The sequence below is a fragment of the Hemiscyllium ocellatum genome, chromosome 18, assembly GCF_020745735.1.
Source record: "Hemiscyllium ocellatum isolate sHemOce1 chromosome 18, sHemOce1.pat.X.cur, whole genome shotgun sequence".
NCBI lineage: Eukaryota > Metazoa > Chordata > Chondrichthyes > Orectolobiformes > Hemiscylliidae > Hemiscyllium > Hemiscyllium ocellatum.
The window spans coordinates 81,066,858-81,084,526 of NC_083418.1; the positions used below are offsets into that span (position 1 = coordinate 81,066,858).

At 42.6% G+C, this 17,669-nt stretch overlaps 1 protein-coding gene across 1 annotated transcript in view; it reads left to right on the plus strand.

Moving 5' to 3' along the window:
- Positions 1–17,669, plus strand: part of ano1a (anoctamin 1, calcium activated chloride channel a) — a 200,217-nt gene that overhangs the window by 93,590 nt on the left and 88,958 nt on the right. Inside the window, exons 10-12 of the mRNA XM_060838674.1 lie at positions 7,883–7,947; positions 10,595–10,729; positions 14,977–15,137. Coding sequence (XP_060694657.1) covers positions 7,883–7,947; positions 10,595–10,729; positions 14,977–15,137 — 361 coding nt within the window. The remainder of the gene's footprint in view (positions 1–7,882; positions 7,948–10,594; positions 10,730–14,976; positions 15,138–17,669) is intronic.

Here is a 17,669-nt window from a genome sequence, read left to right on the forward strand (position 1 = left end):
GTGTCTTTGCAGTGATCTGCTACATCTTTGAAAAATGTATGAAAGGTATTTATCTCTCAACTTTTTTTGTAAGGTAGTGTCTATTTTATAAATAAATGAAAATGGTGACTGATGTCATAGTCCCACAAATCCATGGTAGAACATTTATCTGGGTCTGACAAGGGTATTTCTGAGGAATGCTGTAAGCACCATCCACTGATATGTCATGTGGACTTGAGCACAAAGCAACGTCTGAGTGAAACCCAGCATCTGGTCATCAAAGTTTCTATATGTCTGCCATCTTGAAGCAACTAGTTATAGTGGGCTGCACGAGTGCAACATGTATGTTGAATACTAGAGAGATTTCGAGTTAGACTAGCACATAGCTTTCCCCTGTCACTCTTAACCAATAAAGTCCCAATGTTTCCAAGGAGTAAACAGGTATTAGCGGCAATAGTCATGTGATGCAGCTCAATAGTGAGTGAGTGCTTGCTGAACCTGTGCCTGTACTCCAGGCTGAGTAAGCTGCTTTTCTTTTGAGATGTTGGTTGAAGATCTATAAAGCTCACTTAATCTCCTGAATTCCCACAGACTCTGTTGCCAAGACCTACTTAGCAATAGGCAAAAGGAACAGCAACATCTCTAGATCACATCCCATCCTTCCTTGGAAACTTAGTTCTGAAGAAAAGTCACTGGACCTGAAATGTTAACTCTACTTTGTCCACAGATGTTGCCAGAGTTTCTCCATTAATTTGCTTTTGTTCCAGATTTCCTGCATCTGCAGTTTTTATTTGTTTGGGAAACCTGCCTTTTCCACTGTCACTGGGTCAAACGGACTTGCTCCCTTTAACTGCATTTTGCCACAACAATTGCTCCCCATCATCTCCCCAAGGCTTAGCTGTTAAACAGCTGCCTTTTAACATCCCAAGAATGCATTTTAAAGAAAAAGACACCATAAATTTCCATGCTCTTCTCTTCGGTTCCTGGGATTTTTCAATATCCATTTGAAATGATGAAAATGGCTCATTAAACAGTATGTCCAACAGCACACCCCATATTCTCACGGCAGTGGTCAGCAGTCTTATTTTGGAGCTCAAATCCTGGCCTGGACTTGAATTTACAACCTTCTGACTGAGGGGAAAGTTCCAAGATGTTTGAACTCTGCACCATCAAATAAAGTATCTTTTGTTTTTGTTTAAATAGAAACAATTCTAATTATTTTCCAGGAATAAAAGTTTTGAACAATTTTTACAAATCACTTTTTTTTTGTTATACAGTCTCTGAATCTTCAATGATGGAATATTTAGTTACTTGGAGCTATAATGTCCAAAAGAGCAGCACTGGCAGTGAAGAGCTGGTGAAGGCAATAATTTAATTTAACAACATTTCTAATCAAATGCTGAGTGACACGTTTTGTTACACCCTCCTCCGGTTGAAGGTTTTTTTAGTATTTTTGTGTTGTCATCCTCACTCTTCTCTACCCCAACATTCCCATTCTTCCTGGTTAGTTAACTGCAGAAAATCTGTTGTTTTCTTATTTTCTTCATCATTCCAGCTGGCTTTCTCAAGTGACTGAAATAGCCTGCAGGAAGTTGGTGATTTGTATAAACGATATCCAAGCTTTTGTGGCAATCTGCATGTCCCATTTAGATTATATTTTTAATGTGTTCATTGGTTATTACACTGAAGGTTCCTATGGGATTTGTTGGAACCCTTGTTTTAGGCATAGTTAAGCATTTTGATCACTTGAGTTGAAGTTTTATTATTTAATGAATGGCCCTAAGCAACAATAGTGACTGCAGATACTCTCCAAAGGTCATAGATATGTAAATGTTCTCAGGGAAGGGTTCATTCTGATTTTTTTCTGAGATGAGTCTTTGTATAGAACAGTCAGAAGTTCATCCTGTTCTCAGTTCAAAAAATCTTCCCACAAAATAAATGAAGGCTAAGGGTCATGTAAATCTTCTGATCTTCAAGTGCAAGAGACTAATGACGCCCGACTGGTTGACGTCCTCGAAAGCTTTGCGGAACTCCTGCTCAAAGCTTTTGTCATGATGAATCTCTGTGTGTGTGTGTGTGTGTGTGTGTGTGTGTGTGTGTTGTAAGGGTCACCTTAGCATGGTAATTGTGGGAAAAAGGGATTATAGTGTTTCTTACAATAATCTTTGTAAACAACTTTTGACAATCTGGTGTGCTAATGTCATTGCTTGTGCTCATGTCACATCATCTATCCAAGAGTTTCTGTTTTTGCACAAACTACCTCCTGAGCAATTAAAGTTTTCAGGCCTGAGATAAATTAGTCCATTATTAATACTATGGTAACTTCTTAACAATGGATTTTAGCAAACTAATTCTATATTTATGCATATTGAGAGAAATTAATTACTATCTAAATTTATAGTTCAGCACAAAGGGTTTTTATGGGCTTTTTTTTTGCTTTTCCTTTTAAGATCATAAGGCCAAAAGAATAGATTGTTCACCCCCCTACCCCGCTATACATTGGGATCATGAGTGATCTACCTGCTCAGAGTTCCCTGCCAGCTGGAAATTTGGTACTTTCCTCTCAAGGAACAGTTTAAATAGTGACCTCCAACCTTTATCATCCATTTGCCCAAAGTGACAACCTGAAAAATGGTCTTCAAGGAACAGACTGACTTGGCATTTAAAGACTCCAGCCCCATGTAAGCAAGTCCCAGGTCATTGCTTCACCTCTGCTGTCACCTTGGTGTGTCTAGTATCTGAAAATGTGTTGCTGGAAAAGTGCAGCAGGTCAGGCAGCATCCAAGGAGCAGGAGAGTCGACGTTTCAGGCATGCACCCTTCTTCAGAAAGGGCTCTTCTCCTGCTCCTTGGATGCTGCCTGACCTGCTGCGCTTTTCCAGCAACACATTTTCAGCTCTGATCTCCAGCATCTGCAGTCCTCACTTTCTCGTGTTTAGCATCTGCCAGAGTTAGATACAAAGTCCCTTTCAGCTGAGTTAGACGTCACCAGCCAGTACACCAATGCCATTGAATTCCTGCAAATATCCTTTTAAATGTCGAAGCAAGTGCAATTATTTATAATTATAAATTATCCCAAGTACATGCTCAACAATAAAAACTATCATTCGTCAACACGACTGTTAACTTTAGTCTGTTTCACCTTGTCGGTCTTTGCATGTACTTTACGTCATCTTTAGATCCTGCAGGTCTTGATCTTGTCTTGGTCACTGTGTCCCTGTTGTGGGTCAGTAACCAATGAAGTCCTTGTACTGACAGTATGTGACCTGTGTACTTGACCATGCAGACCTTCAATTGCTTCATTTTCTTCAGCTTCAAGCTCCTGCAATGAGCTGTCCCCAGCAGTCATACTGGATTCTGATTGTGGTCGGTCATGCTCCTTCCATCATAACTCCACGTTCATAGACGAATAGATCATCCACAATGCCTTCCACTTTGGAATGATCATCGACTCTCTCATGCTGACTGCCTTATTCTCAGAATCGGGTTTGTTACAGCTCCAGGAAGAGGCCATTTGGCCCATTGTGCCTGAACCTGCTGTTCAAAATCATGTCACTATCTTGTGCCACTCTCATGTTTTCTCTCTCTCTCCCCTTTTTGCATCCAATGCTCTCTCGAATTCCTCTGTTGCCTCTGCATTTTCCAGGTCATGTCTTCCACGTGTGTTATACTCGCTGTGTGAAAAACCATTCTGTCACTTCACACTTGCTGTTTTCACAGTACTTTAAATCTGTGCACTCTTGTTTGTTCTTTTAAGTGGGAATAGTTTGTCCCTGTCTACGATATCTAGCTCATTTGTGATTTTGAAAGCCCCAATCTAATCTCCTCTGCCTTCTCCCCAAGGGGAACAATCCCAACTTCAACCAACCTCATAACTGAAGTTTGTTCCTGGAGCCATTTCTGGAAATTGCTTCTGCACAAACTGCAATGTGTTCACATTTTTCCTCTACTCACCTGTAACTGTTCACAATACTCCAGTTGAGGTCTAACCAGTGTGTTGTAGCTAAAGTTGAGAATGTGGTCAGAAAACAGCTGCTATCATCCAGCTTCACTGACCAGTGACCATCCGTCATGTTGAGGGTGGTGAATAACTTGGCTTGGCAAGTTGTAGCTGAAAATGTGTCGCTGGAAAAGCGCAGCAGGTCAGGCAGCATCCAAGGAGCAGGAGAATCGACGTTTCAGGCATGAGCCCTTCTTCAGGAATGGCCGAATGGCTTATGCCCAAAACGTTGATTCTCCTGCTCCTTGCATGCTGCCTGACCTGCTGCGCTTTTCCAGCAACACATTTTCAGCTCTGATCTCCAGCATCTGCAGTCTTCACTTTCTCCTTGGCAAGTTGTAGTAAAGTTTCTTCAACAGTGTCAGCATGTGTAATGAGAGCTCATTAAAGATTTATTGAAATCCTTTGGAATCCATGTTCATTCTTTTTCAGATCCTTCCCTGTCTACAAGCTGCTAATTCAGTCTGTGGGAGTTGTCACTTTATTAATAATTCCCTTTTCCAGTTCTCCATATGTGTTTTAGGTGCTGCTCAGCTGGTTTGAGTTAGCGCACACATCACTTTGAAATGGTAGCTACTAGGAAGAGATCAAAGATGCGTGAAAATGTTTAGAATTTTAAGAATCTGTTCAACAGGAAACTTTTCAATTAGTGATTGTGGAATGCTGCATCCCTCTTCTGGAGTAAGTTACTGGTCAACTTCAGACTGTCTTTAATGGAGATGAGCGGATTCTCCTTTATCCGGAGTTCCAGATCATTGTTTTTCCTATTACAGTGGGCTCTTAGCTTCATCTATCCTCTGGGGATGAGGGCCATTCCATGATATCACCTGAAGCTTACCTTTTTGAGGGCTCTATCTGGAATAATTTCTCTTGGGTCTGTGAACCTTGTGATGTTGAACAAAGCGTCAGTGTCTATGTGACCCTTTCACATGTGCTCAGTGTTGTGCTTCTGCTATCATCCTCCTCCTAGTCACTCTTTATTCCTCAGCTTTTAGACATTGAAATGGCCCCTGTTGTAGAGTGCAGAATGATTTACAAGTTTTATTGTCTGACATCTCTCCAGCAGCCATTTTCATCTGCTTGCTTTGTTACTACTAGCTAAGCCACCCTGTGTAAAGGGCTACAACTGCTAACAGTTAGAGCATTGCTTCTCCCACACTGGGTGTGATCTTCACAATATTTAAATTCCACCCTCTGACCCTTGGTCTTTCTGCTGACACTTGGTAGAATTTCTGCAGTATGGAAGCAGGCTATTCAGCCCATGGAGTCCACACTGACCCTCCAAAGAGCATCCCTCCCAGGTCACCCTTCTACCATTATCCCTGTAACCCTGTATTTTCCCATGGTCAGTCCACCGAACCTGCGCATCTTTGGACTGTGGGAAGAAGCTGGAGTATCCTGAGGAAACCCATGCAAACACAAGGAGAAAATGCAAACTCCTGTGTCACCCCAGAGTGGAATTGAACCTGGTCCTAGGTGCTGTGAGGCAGCAATGCTAACCATTGAGCTACCATGCTGCCCCCCTCCTGTGAAATTTTGCCATCGAGTCTTTAGATTAGATTAGATTAGACTTACAGTGTGGAAACAGGCCCTTCGGCCCAACAAGTCCACGCCGAAGCGCAACCCACCCATACCCCTACATTTACCCCTTACCTAACACTATGGGCAATTTAGCTTGGCCAATTCACCTGACCCGCACATCTTTGGACTGTGGGAGGAAACCGGAGCACCCGGAGGAAACCCACGCAGACACGGGGAGAACGTACAAACTCCACACAGTCAGTCGCCTGAGTCGGGAATTGAACCCGGGTCTACAGGCGCTGTGAGGCAGCAGTGCTAACCACTGTGCCACCGTGCCGCCCACAAAGTGTAGGATTTGAGCCCATGTCCCCACAGCGCTAATTGGATTCTGCATTACTAGTCCAATGACATTACCGTTTCCATCTATACCACGTTTCCTTAAATATTTCTCTATTCTAATTCATTCTGTAACGTATCCTTGCATAATACAAAGCCTCATTGGTTCTCCCACTTTAATATGCTCCAGCTACAGATTGAGCGACTACCTTGGAGCTTATGGCTACGCTGATAGTTTTCTTAAATAATTTTCTCCTCTTCCAGCTGATATCTTTCAACAGGTTCATCTTGGAATTTATCAAGATCAGAGTGGTGCTGGAAAAGCACAGCAGGCCAGGCAGCATCCGAGGAGCAGGAAAATCAATGTTTTGGGCAGGAGCCCTTTCTGATGAAGGTCTCCTGCCTGAAATGTCAATTTCCCTGCTCCTCGGATGCTGTCTGACCTGCTGTGATTTTCCAGCATCACTCTAATCTTGACTCTGGTATCCAACCTCTGCAGTCCTCACTTTCACCTTGAAATTTGTCAAGTCTATCTCTTGGGCATTATTGCAATTGTGCAAACTCTCTGGATTCAGTGTGATGCATCAGTACAGTCACAAACTGATTAATAGTCACCCTCTCCCTGGAAATCTTCTTAGCAAGTAAGCAACATCAATACAGGGCTCAGAATATTTCTCCCAAGCCTTCAAAATCTCTGTAATCTGGCTTTTCTGCTTCATGAGGTAGAGGCTGCACTATAGCTTGTAGTATTCTATCTCCAGCTATTGTAGTGTAGCACTGCATCAGCAGTACTCCAAACTTTGCTGTTTTGTTTTAAGTATAACTAACTGTAGCTATTTCATAGTTTTGCCACTGAGTAGGGGTGGGAGGTTGGAAAGAGATCAGTTCCAGGTCACATCCTTTCATTGCCACACTGCATAATCATTTTGACGACTCCAATATTCAAAGTTTTGATTTTAAACCCTCCCTTGCTGTTTATTTCAGCAGCTGGCTCTCTTACAGCTCTGAGAATGCTCAAACTTTCAGATTGCTCTTCCTGACAAATGTTCTCTCAAAGCTGCATGTGCCCACAGCTACTCAGCGTTGGCATGATCAGTGGCTGTTACTGTTTGCAGCATTCTGATTCAAGATGTTGCTGATGTACCTATACCTTAAAGATTAACAGACTTGGAAAAGAATTAGCAAGCACACTGTTCCTGATGCCATGTAAGGAATGATGTGTCACAGTCTGCGCACACAGATCCTCCCAGAAAGGAAGACATTAGTAAAACATGCGAATGGCACATACTGATCTGACTTTCTTGCACGCCTCCAAATGGAGCTCCTGGACAGTGAGTCCATTCATTTCCAAGTGTTACTGTTTTAGTATCACTCTTCCCTTTGGACTTCCTGGTGATGCAGAGATCACATGGCAATGGCAAGCCAGCAGTAATCTTCCAATTGCATTTCACCCACAATCGTGGTCCTGTACTCTAGAAACCTCTTGCCCAATCCCCTTGACCTTTTTGTTTGATGTGGTGATATTTTTCAGTTGTTCCTAATTTCTCCCTATGTTTTGTTTTGTTTTGTTTGTGCAGTGGCTTGGGATATTCTCCATACTAAGGCTGCAGATAAATGGGATTTTGTAATCATCTTAATCATTTGAGTTAATGTGTATTTACAATTGGGTTCGTTGTAGAGATAATCAAGTATTAGCTTCAAGTTCTAGGGCCTTGTGTTTTCATGTATCCTAATGCTATTGTGGACGGACTCTCTGAGTAATGTACCAATTGTTGCAACTGTGATTCCTGATTTATGCTCAAACAGATGTGGGTTGTGCCAAGTTCTGGAAAGAGGGACTAGAATAGTTAGTTACTTTGTTTTTGACCAGGGCAGGCTTGATGGGCCGAAGAGTCTTTTTCTATGCTATAGAGCTGTATGATTCTCTAATGTCACCTCTACACATTGAGCCTTTATTCATTGAAATATGCTTCAGCTTCATCGATTGCGTAGACTGCTAGTTTTCAGGATATGTGCAATTAATCTAATTCTATACTTTCTCCTTCAGCTCCTCTATAAAGAATGGGCTAGTTATGGAATATTTTACAAATTCCAGCCACTTGATCTCGTTAGGTAAGGAACATGTAGTTAAATTCATTTGACTAGCAAAAATGATTTTCCTTTTACTGACGATACTGTCTTTGTTCTGCTGGCAGAATCCTATGCGTGAGTATAATTAATGCATTTATAATGATGCCATGCTAAAGTGAGAGTTCTAATCAAGATTTATTTATCTAAAACGAAAATGTCTTTTACAAGTATCCGAGCCACAATGAGCGGTTAGATTTCGGTTTGATTTTTGTTTAATATGACTTTTATTGCATTGTCAATTATTAGTAAACTGTTTTGAAAATGAGATCAGTCTATTTTTGAAAGTATATTTTTCACTTTCTGCTTTTTACTGTTTTGCAAGTGTTTAGTTTCAATAAGATGACTTGAAAGGGACATGCAAGTGGGAGGGAGATTAACTTAAAAAATTATATTAGGAAGTTTTATAATTACTGTTCCTAAATGGAGGTGAGGATTGTCTGACTGAGGATCAGGTGTAAGAATATTATTCAAGCAATTTACCCTCATTCCTTCCCCCCCCCCCCCCCCCCCCCCCCCAAACAACTCCCCACACTTGTCCCCTTGCTCATGTCCATCAGTCAGTGCTGATGAGTAAAGGGGACAGTGGAACAGGCTAATATTCCTGAGGAAACATTTGTATCTTTCCTGATCTCACAATTCTTACTGCTACTCCATGAGTAGTTCCTGTCAGTTGTCATGAAATTACTAATGCCTACATTAGCCTGTCACCCCTGTTATCATTGTCCCCTAATCCTCCCACCCCATGGAGCTATGAAGAGACACTGAGCTCGATAATTTGAGACTCTTCTGCCCATGGCCATCTGTTATCTGTTGTGAAAGTAAACGGCATTCTGTGTGGTTTCCTCCGTGCTATGTGGAGTGCTGGAATCAATTTAATGAGCCTGTACACTGAAGGTTGAGTTCAAATTTAGCGTTTGAATCCCAACTTGGGAAAGTGAAATGACATGCAAGAAGTCATTTAGGGTGAGTCTTTCTGGACCACCAGAGAAATGTTTTCAGGCTATTGCAGCAGCTAATATCTGTCTAAATGTAAATGGTTAAAGCAAAATAACCTAGTTCCACAGTCATTGAAGATGAAGCTGAGCAAATTTTAACATCAGAATCATCTGTATAGAAACTGAGGCCATTCAGCCCCTTGAGCCAATTTCACTGCTGGCTTGAATCATGGAGGATCTGTGACTTTATTGATCCATCTTGGTTCTGTGATTCTGCATTTTTGTCAGTGTTAATTAATTAATCTAGCTTCACAGCTTTTGTCAGGAATGTATTTCAGATCCAGGTGTTCAGTATTGTCTGATCCTGAACACCTTGGCTTTAACCTTAAGTGAGGTCACTAGAAGGAGCCAGAATAAGATAACCTTTCTGTTGTCATCCATTCCTTTGATCATCTTTAAACCTTTCCATTAGACCTCTCTTTCATCAGATACGTTTGTTCTAAATCTATTCACCCTGTCCTTGTCATTTATCCCGGGCATTACTCTGCACCTCCGTGTCCCAGGGCAATGATTTCTTGCTGAGGTTTGGAGTCTAGTCTCACTTAGAGTAACTCCCAGGATGGCTTCAACCAGAGCTTATTACAATTGTAACACAGTATCGTCTCGTTTGTGAATTTTGTTGATTCATAATGTTTTAAATTATCATTTTGCCATCCACTTGTTTTTTTTAAATAACTTTTGTACTTAAGTCCCTAACTTTCCCACTTATCCACAGTTCCTAGCTCCTACCCAGTTTAATAATAAAAAATCAGATACATTATCTTTGGGTCCAAGATGGATAGCATCCAAGAAGCGGGAGAATTGACTTTTCGGACATGAGCTCTTCAGGAAAGAAGGGCTCATGCCTGAAACGTCGATTCTCCTGTTCCTTGGATGCTGCCTGACCCGCTGCACTTTTCCAGCAACACATTTTCAGCTCTGATCTCCAGCATCTGCAGTCCTCATTTTCTCCTCCAAGATGTTATAGCCTGTTATCTCATGCAATGAGCCTAGCTGACAAGTTTGTTTTGCTAATTACTTGCTGTTTGTGTGTGTGATCTCCCAGAGCTTACTGTACAATCTCATGATGCAGTAAAAGGATTGATCAGCAATATCGAACTCATCCAAAGTTTAGATGATCCCCTCGAGTGAATTTTCTTTTGAAGGCCTTTTTGAAACTTATCGTTACTGGTTGCATATTCCTATTAAATGTCTAAATTCTGAAAATACCTATGTTGGATCACAAGAATTCACTGGTTAGTCCTCTCCTGTTTCTGCACTTGGGCAATCAGTCTGGTTGGGCGCCCCAGAGTGTCTTCCCATTGTATGGCTGTGCCACTTTCTCAGTTGGTTGTGGTGTGAAGGTGTCTCTTACTAACACAGGATCCTTGGATGGAGTCTGACTGCAGTCAGATGGCGTGAAGAAGCTTAATTGGTGAGTCACGGGTGTTGAGCGCTTTGAAGTTTTTCCCACCTGGCTTATAGAGAGGACATCACAGTACAACGAATGGAGAGAGGCGAATGTGTCATTCAACAGGCGTATAGTTTTAAAAAGAAACACAACTTTCATTTGAGGATCGCATCTCTATTCTATTTACATTAATGATCGTTTGGAAACCACTGAGATTTTCAAATGAACAGATGATCTCTTTCAGGAAGTACTTTGGTGAGAAGATTGCCTTCTACTTTGCCTGGCTTGGAGTCTACACACAGTTACTGATTCCAGCATCCACTGTTGGGGTCATTGTGTTCCTGTATGGCTGTGCAACTGTTGATTACAACATTCCCAGGTATCGTTAGAGCAATTTCATTCTTATTCTACGTGGCTGTGTGTATATTATTTTTAGCTGGATACTTCAATCCGGACTTCATGTATTTTTGTTTGTAAGCACCCTATTAAAAGTCTTCCTGGAGAGCTGTCATAATAACACCAGGAAATTACGAACTAGTTCCTCCTTGTTACGGCAAACAAACTGAGCCCATTTGTGTTAACAAATCTCCAGGATTAGATTAGATTGGACTTGGTGTGGAAACAGGCCCTTCAGCCCAACAAGTCCACGCCAAAGCGCAACCCACCCATACCCCTACATTTACCCCTTACCTAACACTACGGGCAATTTAGCATGGCCAATTCACCTGACCCGCACATCTTTGGACTGTGGGAGGAAACCGGAGCACCCGGAGGAAACCCACGCAGACACGGAGAGAACGTGCAAACTCCACACAGTCAGTCGCCTGAGTCGGGAATTGAACCCGGGTCTCAGGCGCTGTGAGGCAGCAGTGCTAACCACTGTGCCACCGTGCCGCCCACAATCTGACACTTTTTTTGTGCACATTTGTAACGTGTGTCTTTGTAACTAAAAATTGATGAATGTAGATGATTCATTTCCAGTTCTATCCTGCCTCCCTGAAACAGCACTTGGCCTCTGGCTGAAACATTGCAAAGGTAAGGTTGCCATGGTCCCAGATGACCAAAAGGTTGCTCTCCATTAGACCGAGCAAGACAGCTAATGGTGGCTTAACCTCAAGGTCACCATGCCTCTGGCGAGGGTGGGGCTGGGAGTGAGGTTGGGGATGGGGAGGGGGATGGGAGGGAGGGGGGAGGTTGAGAACGAGTGACCTTCGTGGTAACCTCCACAAATGTGCAAATGGAACTATCACTGTTGGCCTCATTCTGCATTGCAAGCCAGCCACCTAAGCTGAGTGTGATTTTATTTTTGTCCTGTTTCTTTTGACTTCATACAATGCCACCTTTAAATACTAGAATGGATTTTAAAATGAGGGCATTCCTGGAGGGAAAGCCAGGAGTTGGAAAGCAGTTTAGTCAGGTATAAAGTTTTCCTCGTGTCCATAGTTGTTATGAAACCACCTTTTTAAATGCATTTATTTAAAATGTAAATTTCTTTTGTGAAGTTGAGATGTGGCGGTGAGTCTACACTGGGATCAGGTTGAATCTTTACCAGGCCTGAATACTGAGAAGTTACCTGTTGACTATCAGATCAGTGTTCCATAATCTCAGGATGTTTTAACCTGGTATCTACAGCAGAAACCGATTCCCTATGTAGTAAAATAAACCATAAATGACTGTTCCTATGGTTTGTCTGAAGTATTTTGAAAGGTCACGTTGAATAACTGTTTGAAAAACAGTAGGAATGTCAAAGTAACACTGTAGTACCTGACCCGAGACCCTTGATGGTGAGGTTTTTAAAAAAAAGTTTATTTACTGGGTATTGTTATCATGAACCCAATCTCAGGGGTTCACCGAAAACATCATTGATTTTTGGAAAAGAAACCCTCTATTTTTGATATTTGACTAGAAATGTTTCATGTTGAATAGTTTTTTATTTAATGAAAAGTGTCTGTTAGATACTAGTAACTGGAGAATATTTATCCAATTTATTAATCTATTTCATTCTTCTAGATATGTTATGTTTCTGCTTGTTTGATTCTTTATCCTCTTGTTCACTAGTTGTTTCACCACAATACTGAGAGAATAGAGTCCTTCGGTGTTGCAGTCGGTCACATTCAATGATGTGATTACCTCCAATTGCACAGTCGTGTTTTTAGACAGTGTAGCATTTTTTTAATCCTGTGCCAGTGCAATTGATAACTGATCAATAACGTGAAAAATTCTGAGTGAAGAAATAAATAATCCAGTGTTATTTGATCATAGGATTAAACTGGAAAGGGTCTGAGATTTTCACTTCTTTATGAGATTGAAGTGGCTGCCCAGCAGGAACATGATGGTAATTCCATAAAAGTTTGTGGGTGTTGATACCAGCCCCACAGCTAGTAGCACTCAGTTCATAGTGAATTTCAAGAAGGTGAATCACTTTGGAGGCTGTGCAGACCTCAGTCAGATCAATTTACAACAGGATATGGCACCCAGTGATTATATCCTGATAACAGGGAAGGCGATGGCATGGTGATATTATCATGGATTGTTAATCCCGAGACCTGGGTAATGTTCTGGGAACCAGATGTGAATCCATCATGGCAGGTGGTGGAATTTGAATTCAACAAAAAATCTGAAATCGAGTCTTATGGTGACCCATGAATCCATTGCTGATTATCAGTACATCTGTCTCTCTAAAGTGCTTCAGGAAAGAAAAGAGATCAAAGAAAATTACAGCACAGGAACAGGCCATTCGGCCATTCAAGCCTACGCCAATCCAGATCCTCTATCTAAACCTGTCACCTATTTTTTAAGGATCTGTGACCCTCTGCTCCCTGCCCATTCATCTATCTGTCTAGATACGTCTTCAATGAAGCTACCATACCTGCCTTGCCCACTTCCACTGGCAACATGTTTCAGGTACCCACACCCACTGCATAAAGAACTCTCCATGAATATCTCCCCTAAACTTTCCCCCTCACCTTGAACTTGTGACCCCAAGTAATTGAGTCCCCCACTCGGGTGGGTGGGTTTGGAGGAGGAGGGGGGAAGAGAGAGCCTCTTGCTATCCAGCCGGTCTATGCCTCTGTTTTGTAAACTTCTATCAGGTTCCCTCTCAACCTTTTGTCTTTCTAATAAAAGTAATCCTGATCTACTCAACCTCTCTTCATAGCTAACACTTTCCATACCAGGCAACATCCTGGTGAACCATCTCTGCACACTCTCCAAAACATCCACATCCTTTTGGTAATGTGGTCACCAGAACTCTGTGCAGTATTCCAAATATGGCTGAACCAAAGTCCAATACAACTGCAACATGACCTGCCAACTCTTATACTCCATACCCTGTCTAACGAAGGAAAGCATACCACATGCCACTTTGACCACTCTATTGACCTGCGTTGCCACCTTCAGGGTATGATGGACCTGAACACCCAGATCTCTCTGTACATCAATTTTCCCCAGGGCTTTTCCATTTACTGTATAGTTCACACTGGAATTGCATCTTCCAAATACACCATCTCGCATTTAACTGGATTGAACTCCATCTGTCATTTCAGTCTATCTATATTCTGCTGCATTCTGACATTCCCTTCCCTATCTGCTACTCCACCAATCTTAGTGTCAGCCGTAAACTTGCTAATGAGGCAACTGACACCTTCCTCCAGATCATTTATGTATATCACAGACAACAGTGGCCCCAACACTGATCCCTGTGGAACACCACTGGTCACAGGTCTCCGTTTTGAGAAACTCCCTTCCACCACTACTGTCTCCTGTTGCCCAGCCAGTTCTCTAACCATCTAGCTAGTACACCCTGGACCCCTTGTGACTTCACTTTCTCCATCAGCCTACCATGGGGAACCTTATCAAACGCCTTACTGAAGTCCATGTATATGATCTCTGAAACTGTGGTCCTTACCCAATCTGACCTATATGTGATTCCACACCCACAGCAATGTGGTTGACTCTTAACTGCCCTCTGGGCAATTAGGGATGGGCAATAAATGCTACCAAGCCAGTGATGCCATCATCCTGTGAATGAATAAAAAAGTAATTTAGAGACCAAATTGGTTCAAGTGAGCATCATGCAGGATTCTCTCTTACAGGGACAAAAAAGCAGGATGCTTCTCTCTGGAATGTTAACTGTTTCTCTCTCCACATTTGTTGCCAGACCTGAATTTCTCCAGCAGCTTTTGTTTCAGGTTTTGAGCATCTGTTTTTTGGTGTATTCTAGTGTCCTCTGTCTCAGTGTAGGGTTGGTGTGTTCACCCAGCCCTATAAACCTAGCCTGGACTGCAGTTACCTTCCCTTTGCAGACTATAACCCCCGCACCCAGGGATGCACAGCCCACCGTGAATAGTCTGTCACTTTATTGTCTGACTGATACTGGAACCACCTGGATCTGGGGGGGTTGCAGTACAATTGACAGATTCTTCAACCGAATCCTGGGGGCCGTTGGTGGTTACCCTGGACCCAGCTCTCATTTATCAAATCCACCTCTTGGATTGGTGCCATGAGTGAATCCAGCAATCCTTACCTCGAACGTGTCCACTGGATCTTTTCATGGTGATTGCAAGTCTGTTTCATTTCTTGAACCTCAATGAGATAACCTGTGTGCTGTCCTTCCCTGTCCTGTAGCATGGAGATGTGTAATGAACGTACCAACATCACAATGTGCCCTCTGTGTGACAAAACCTGCACTTACTGGAAGCTGAGCTCAATCTGCGCCACAGCCCGAGCGAGTCACCTGTTCGATAATCCTGCAACTGTTTTCTATTCAATTTTCATGGCATTGTGGGGTAAGGAACCTTATCTAATCTTATCCATTTTACAATCCGAAGTAATACAAAATGCCAGGAAATAATTTTGATAAATGAGATTATCCAATTGCACAGTTTATCATTGCAGCTGTTGAATTTAAGACAAAAATTACAAAAGAAAGCCAGACCAACACCAGTTTAGATGGCAGGTCAGTGTGGCACTGTCATCGCCTCCTGAAAGAACCTTCCCAGTGGACTCTAATCTGCTGGTGAATGAAAAACTGGATGGACGTCGTATTGTACTTGGGTCCCAAATTATATACAAACTGAAAGTGGGCTGGTGAGTGGCAAGTACATCTGGATGAAGGGGGAGGGACTCTAGATTGGCTGTCGCGTTTCCCCAGTCACGGGGGTCCAGTTCAGGGCCCATAGTCCAATCTCGACTTCCATCACCCATTGCTCAATAAAACCTTCAAGTGATCACTTAAAGATCTCTTCACATCTAGACCACAACTAACTCTGTACCCAGCTGTTAAAAACAGTGGCATTGTGCAATATGGAATAGCCAGTTGGAGTTTGTTTGGGGATTGTGAAGGTGGGTTAGGGGCTACTGATGGTGGCTTTGCCCCATTCCCTAATTGGGATGATCTGGTGCATGGATGTGGAAGGTTGGCTACTAAGGGCCACTCCCTTACCTCTGCAGCCCCCACCTACCCTACGGTTTCACTCCTTCAAACCCAACCTGAAACCTGCAGCCCAGCCTGTGATTGGCCAGCTAATTCAGACATACTGAAACATCAATGTCCCAAGATGTAAACCGAGATCGACTAGGTCACCACTCGGCTACCCAATAAAATCCAGCAGGATCCCCATTTGTGGGGGGAGCTGAGGGATAGAGTGCCCTCACATTGTGATATTGCCACACTTATCTCCACCTACTACCGTTGCTAATTCCTGTTCTTATATCTTTGATTTCAAACTCTAATTTGTTACTGTAAACTATGAACTAACTTGACCTTCCTGGGGATCCTGGTTTTACTTCCTGGCCTTCTGAATAGCTACCATTGACCATCCTTGCTGTTTTCTAACCTCCAATGAAACAAGCTGTCCTTTCTGCTGCCTGCCCCTGACGCTTGAGTGGCTTCTTCTCTTCTGATCATTAAAAGGCTGTTAATAAGGTGTTTTATAGAAATGGGGACCTGTTGTATTGAATACATTACCCAGACTCTTGGAATTATTTTGGTGCAGAAAGATGCCATTCTGCCCATCCTGCTGCTCTGGTTCTAGTACCAACAGCCAATGTGTCCTTCACCCTGCACACCCTTTCTTGCCAAACAACCCGCCCTTGTCTACCCGCCCTTGTCTACCCTCTCTGTCTACCCTCTCTGTCTACCCTCTCTGTCTACCCTCTCTGTCTACCCTCTCTGTCTACCCTCTCTGTCTACCCTCTCTGTCTACCCTCTCTGTCTACCCTCTCTGTCTACCCTCTCTGTCTACCCTCTCTGTCTACCCTCTCTGTCTACCCTCTCTGTCTACCCTCTCTGTCTACCCTCTCTGTCTACCCTCTCTGTCTACCCTCTCTGTCTACCCTCCATTGGAGCTGGTCGAGAAAGACATTTGGAAAATAAATTGCCCATTGATTATTCTTTTGATTTTCTAGTTTTATTTTTCCTCCCAGAATTATGACGACTATGCAGAGAATAATGGACCACGCTCCATATCCCTCCTTTTATATCTTGTTAGCTAACTATGTATCAGCAAGTACTAAAATGTAGCACTCAAACTCTGTAATCATCCTAAACCTTTCAAAGTAACTAGTAAATAAATAGTTTATAATATATTGGTATAGAACATATCTAACCTCTGATACATGGTTTTCTAATGAATTATTAATCTATACAAACATACAAAAATGTAGACAATCTGACTCTTCAAACCTGCTCCATATTTAATAAGATTGTTGTTGTGGTTCTGTTCGCCGAGCTGGAAGTTTTTGCTGCAAACGTTTCGTTCCCTGGCTAGGGAACATCATCAGTGCTATTGGAGCCTCCTGTGAAGCGCTGCTTTGATGTTTCTTCCGGTATTTATAGTGGCTTGTTCTTGCCGCTTCCGGGTGTCAGTTTCAGCTGTAGTAGTTTGTATGTGGGGTCCAGGTCGATGTGTCTGTTAATGGAGTTTGTGGATGAATGCCATAATGCCATAGTGGCATTCATCCACAAACTCCATTAACAGACACATAGACCTGGACCCCATATACAAACCACTACAGCTGAAACTGACCCCCGGAAACGGCAAGAACATCCATCAACAGACACATCGACCTGGACCCCACATACAAACTACTACAGCTGAAACTGACACCCGGAAGCGGCAAGAACAAACCACTATAAATACCGGAAGAAACATCAAAGCAGCGCTTCACAGGAGGCTCCAATAGCACTGATGATGTTCCCTAGCCAGGGAACGAAACGTTTGCAGCAAAAACTTCCAGCTCGGCGAACAGAACCACAACAACGGACACCCGAGCTACAAATCTTCAACCAGACTTTAAATAAGATTGTGACTAATCTA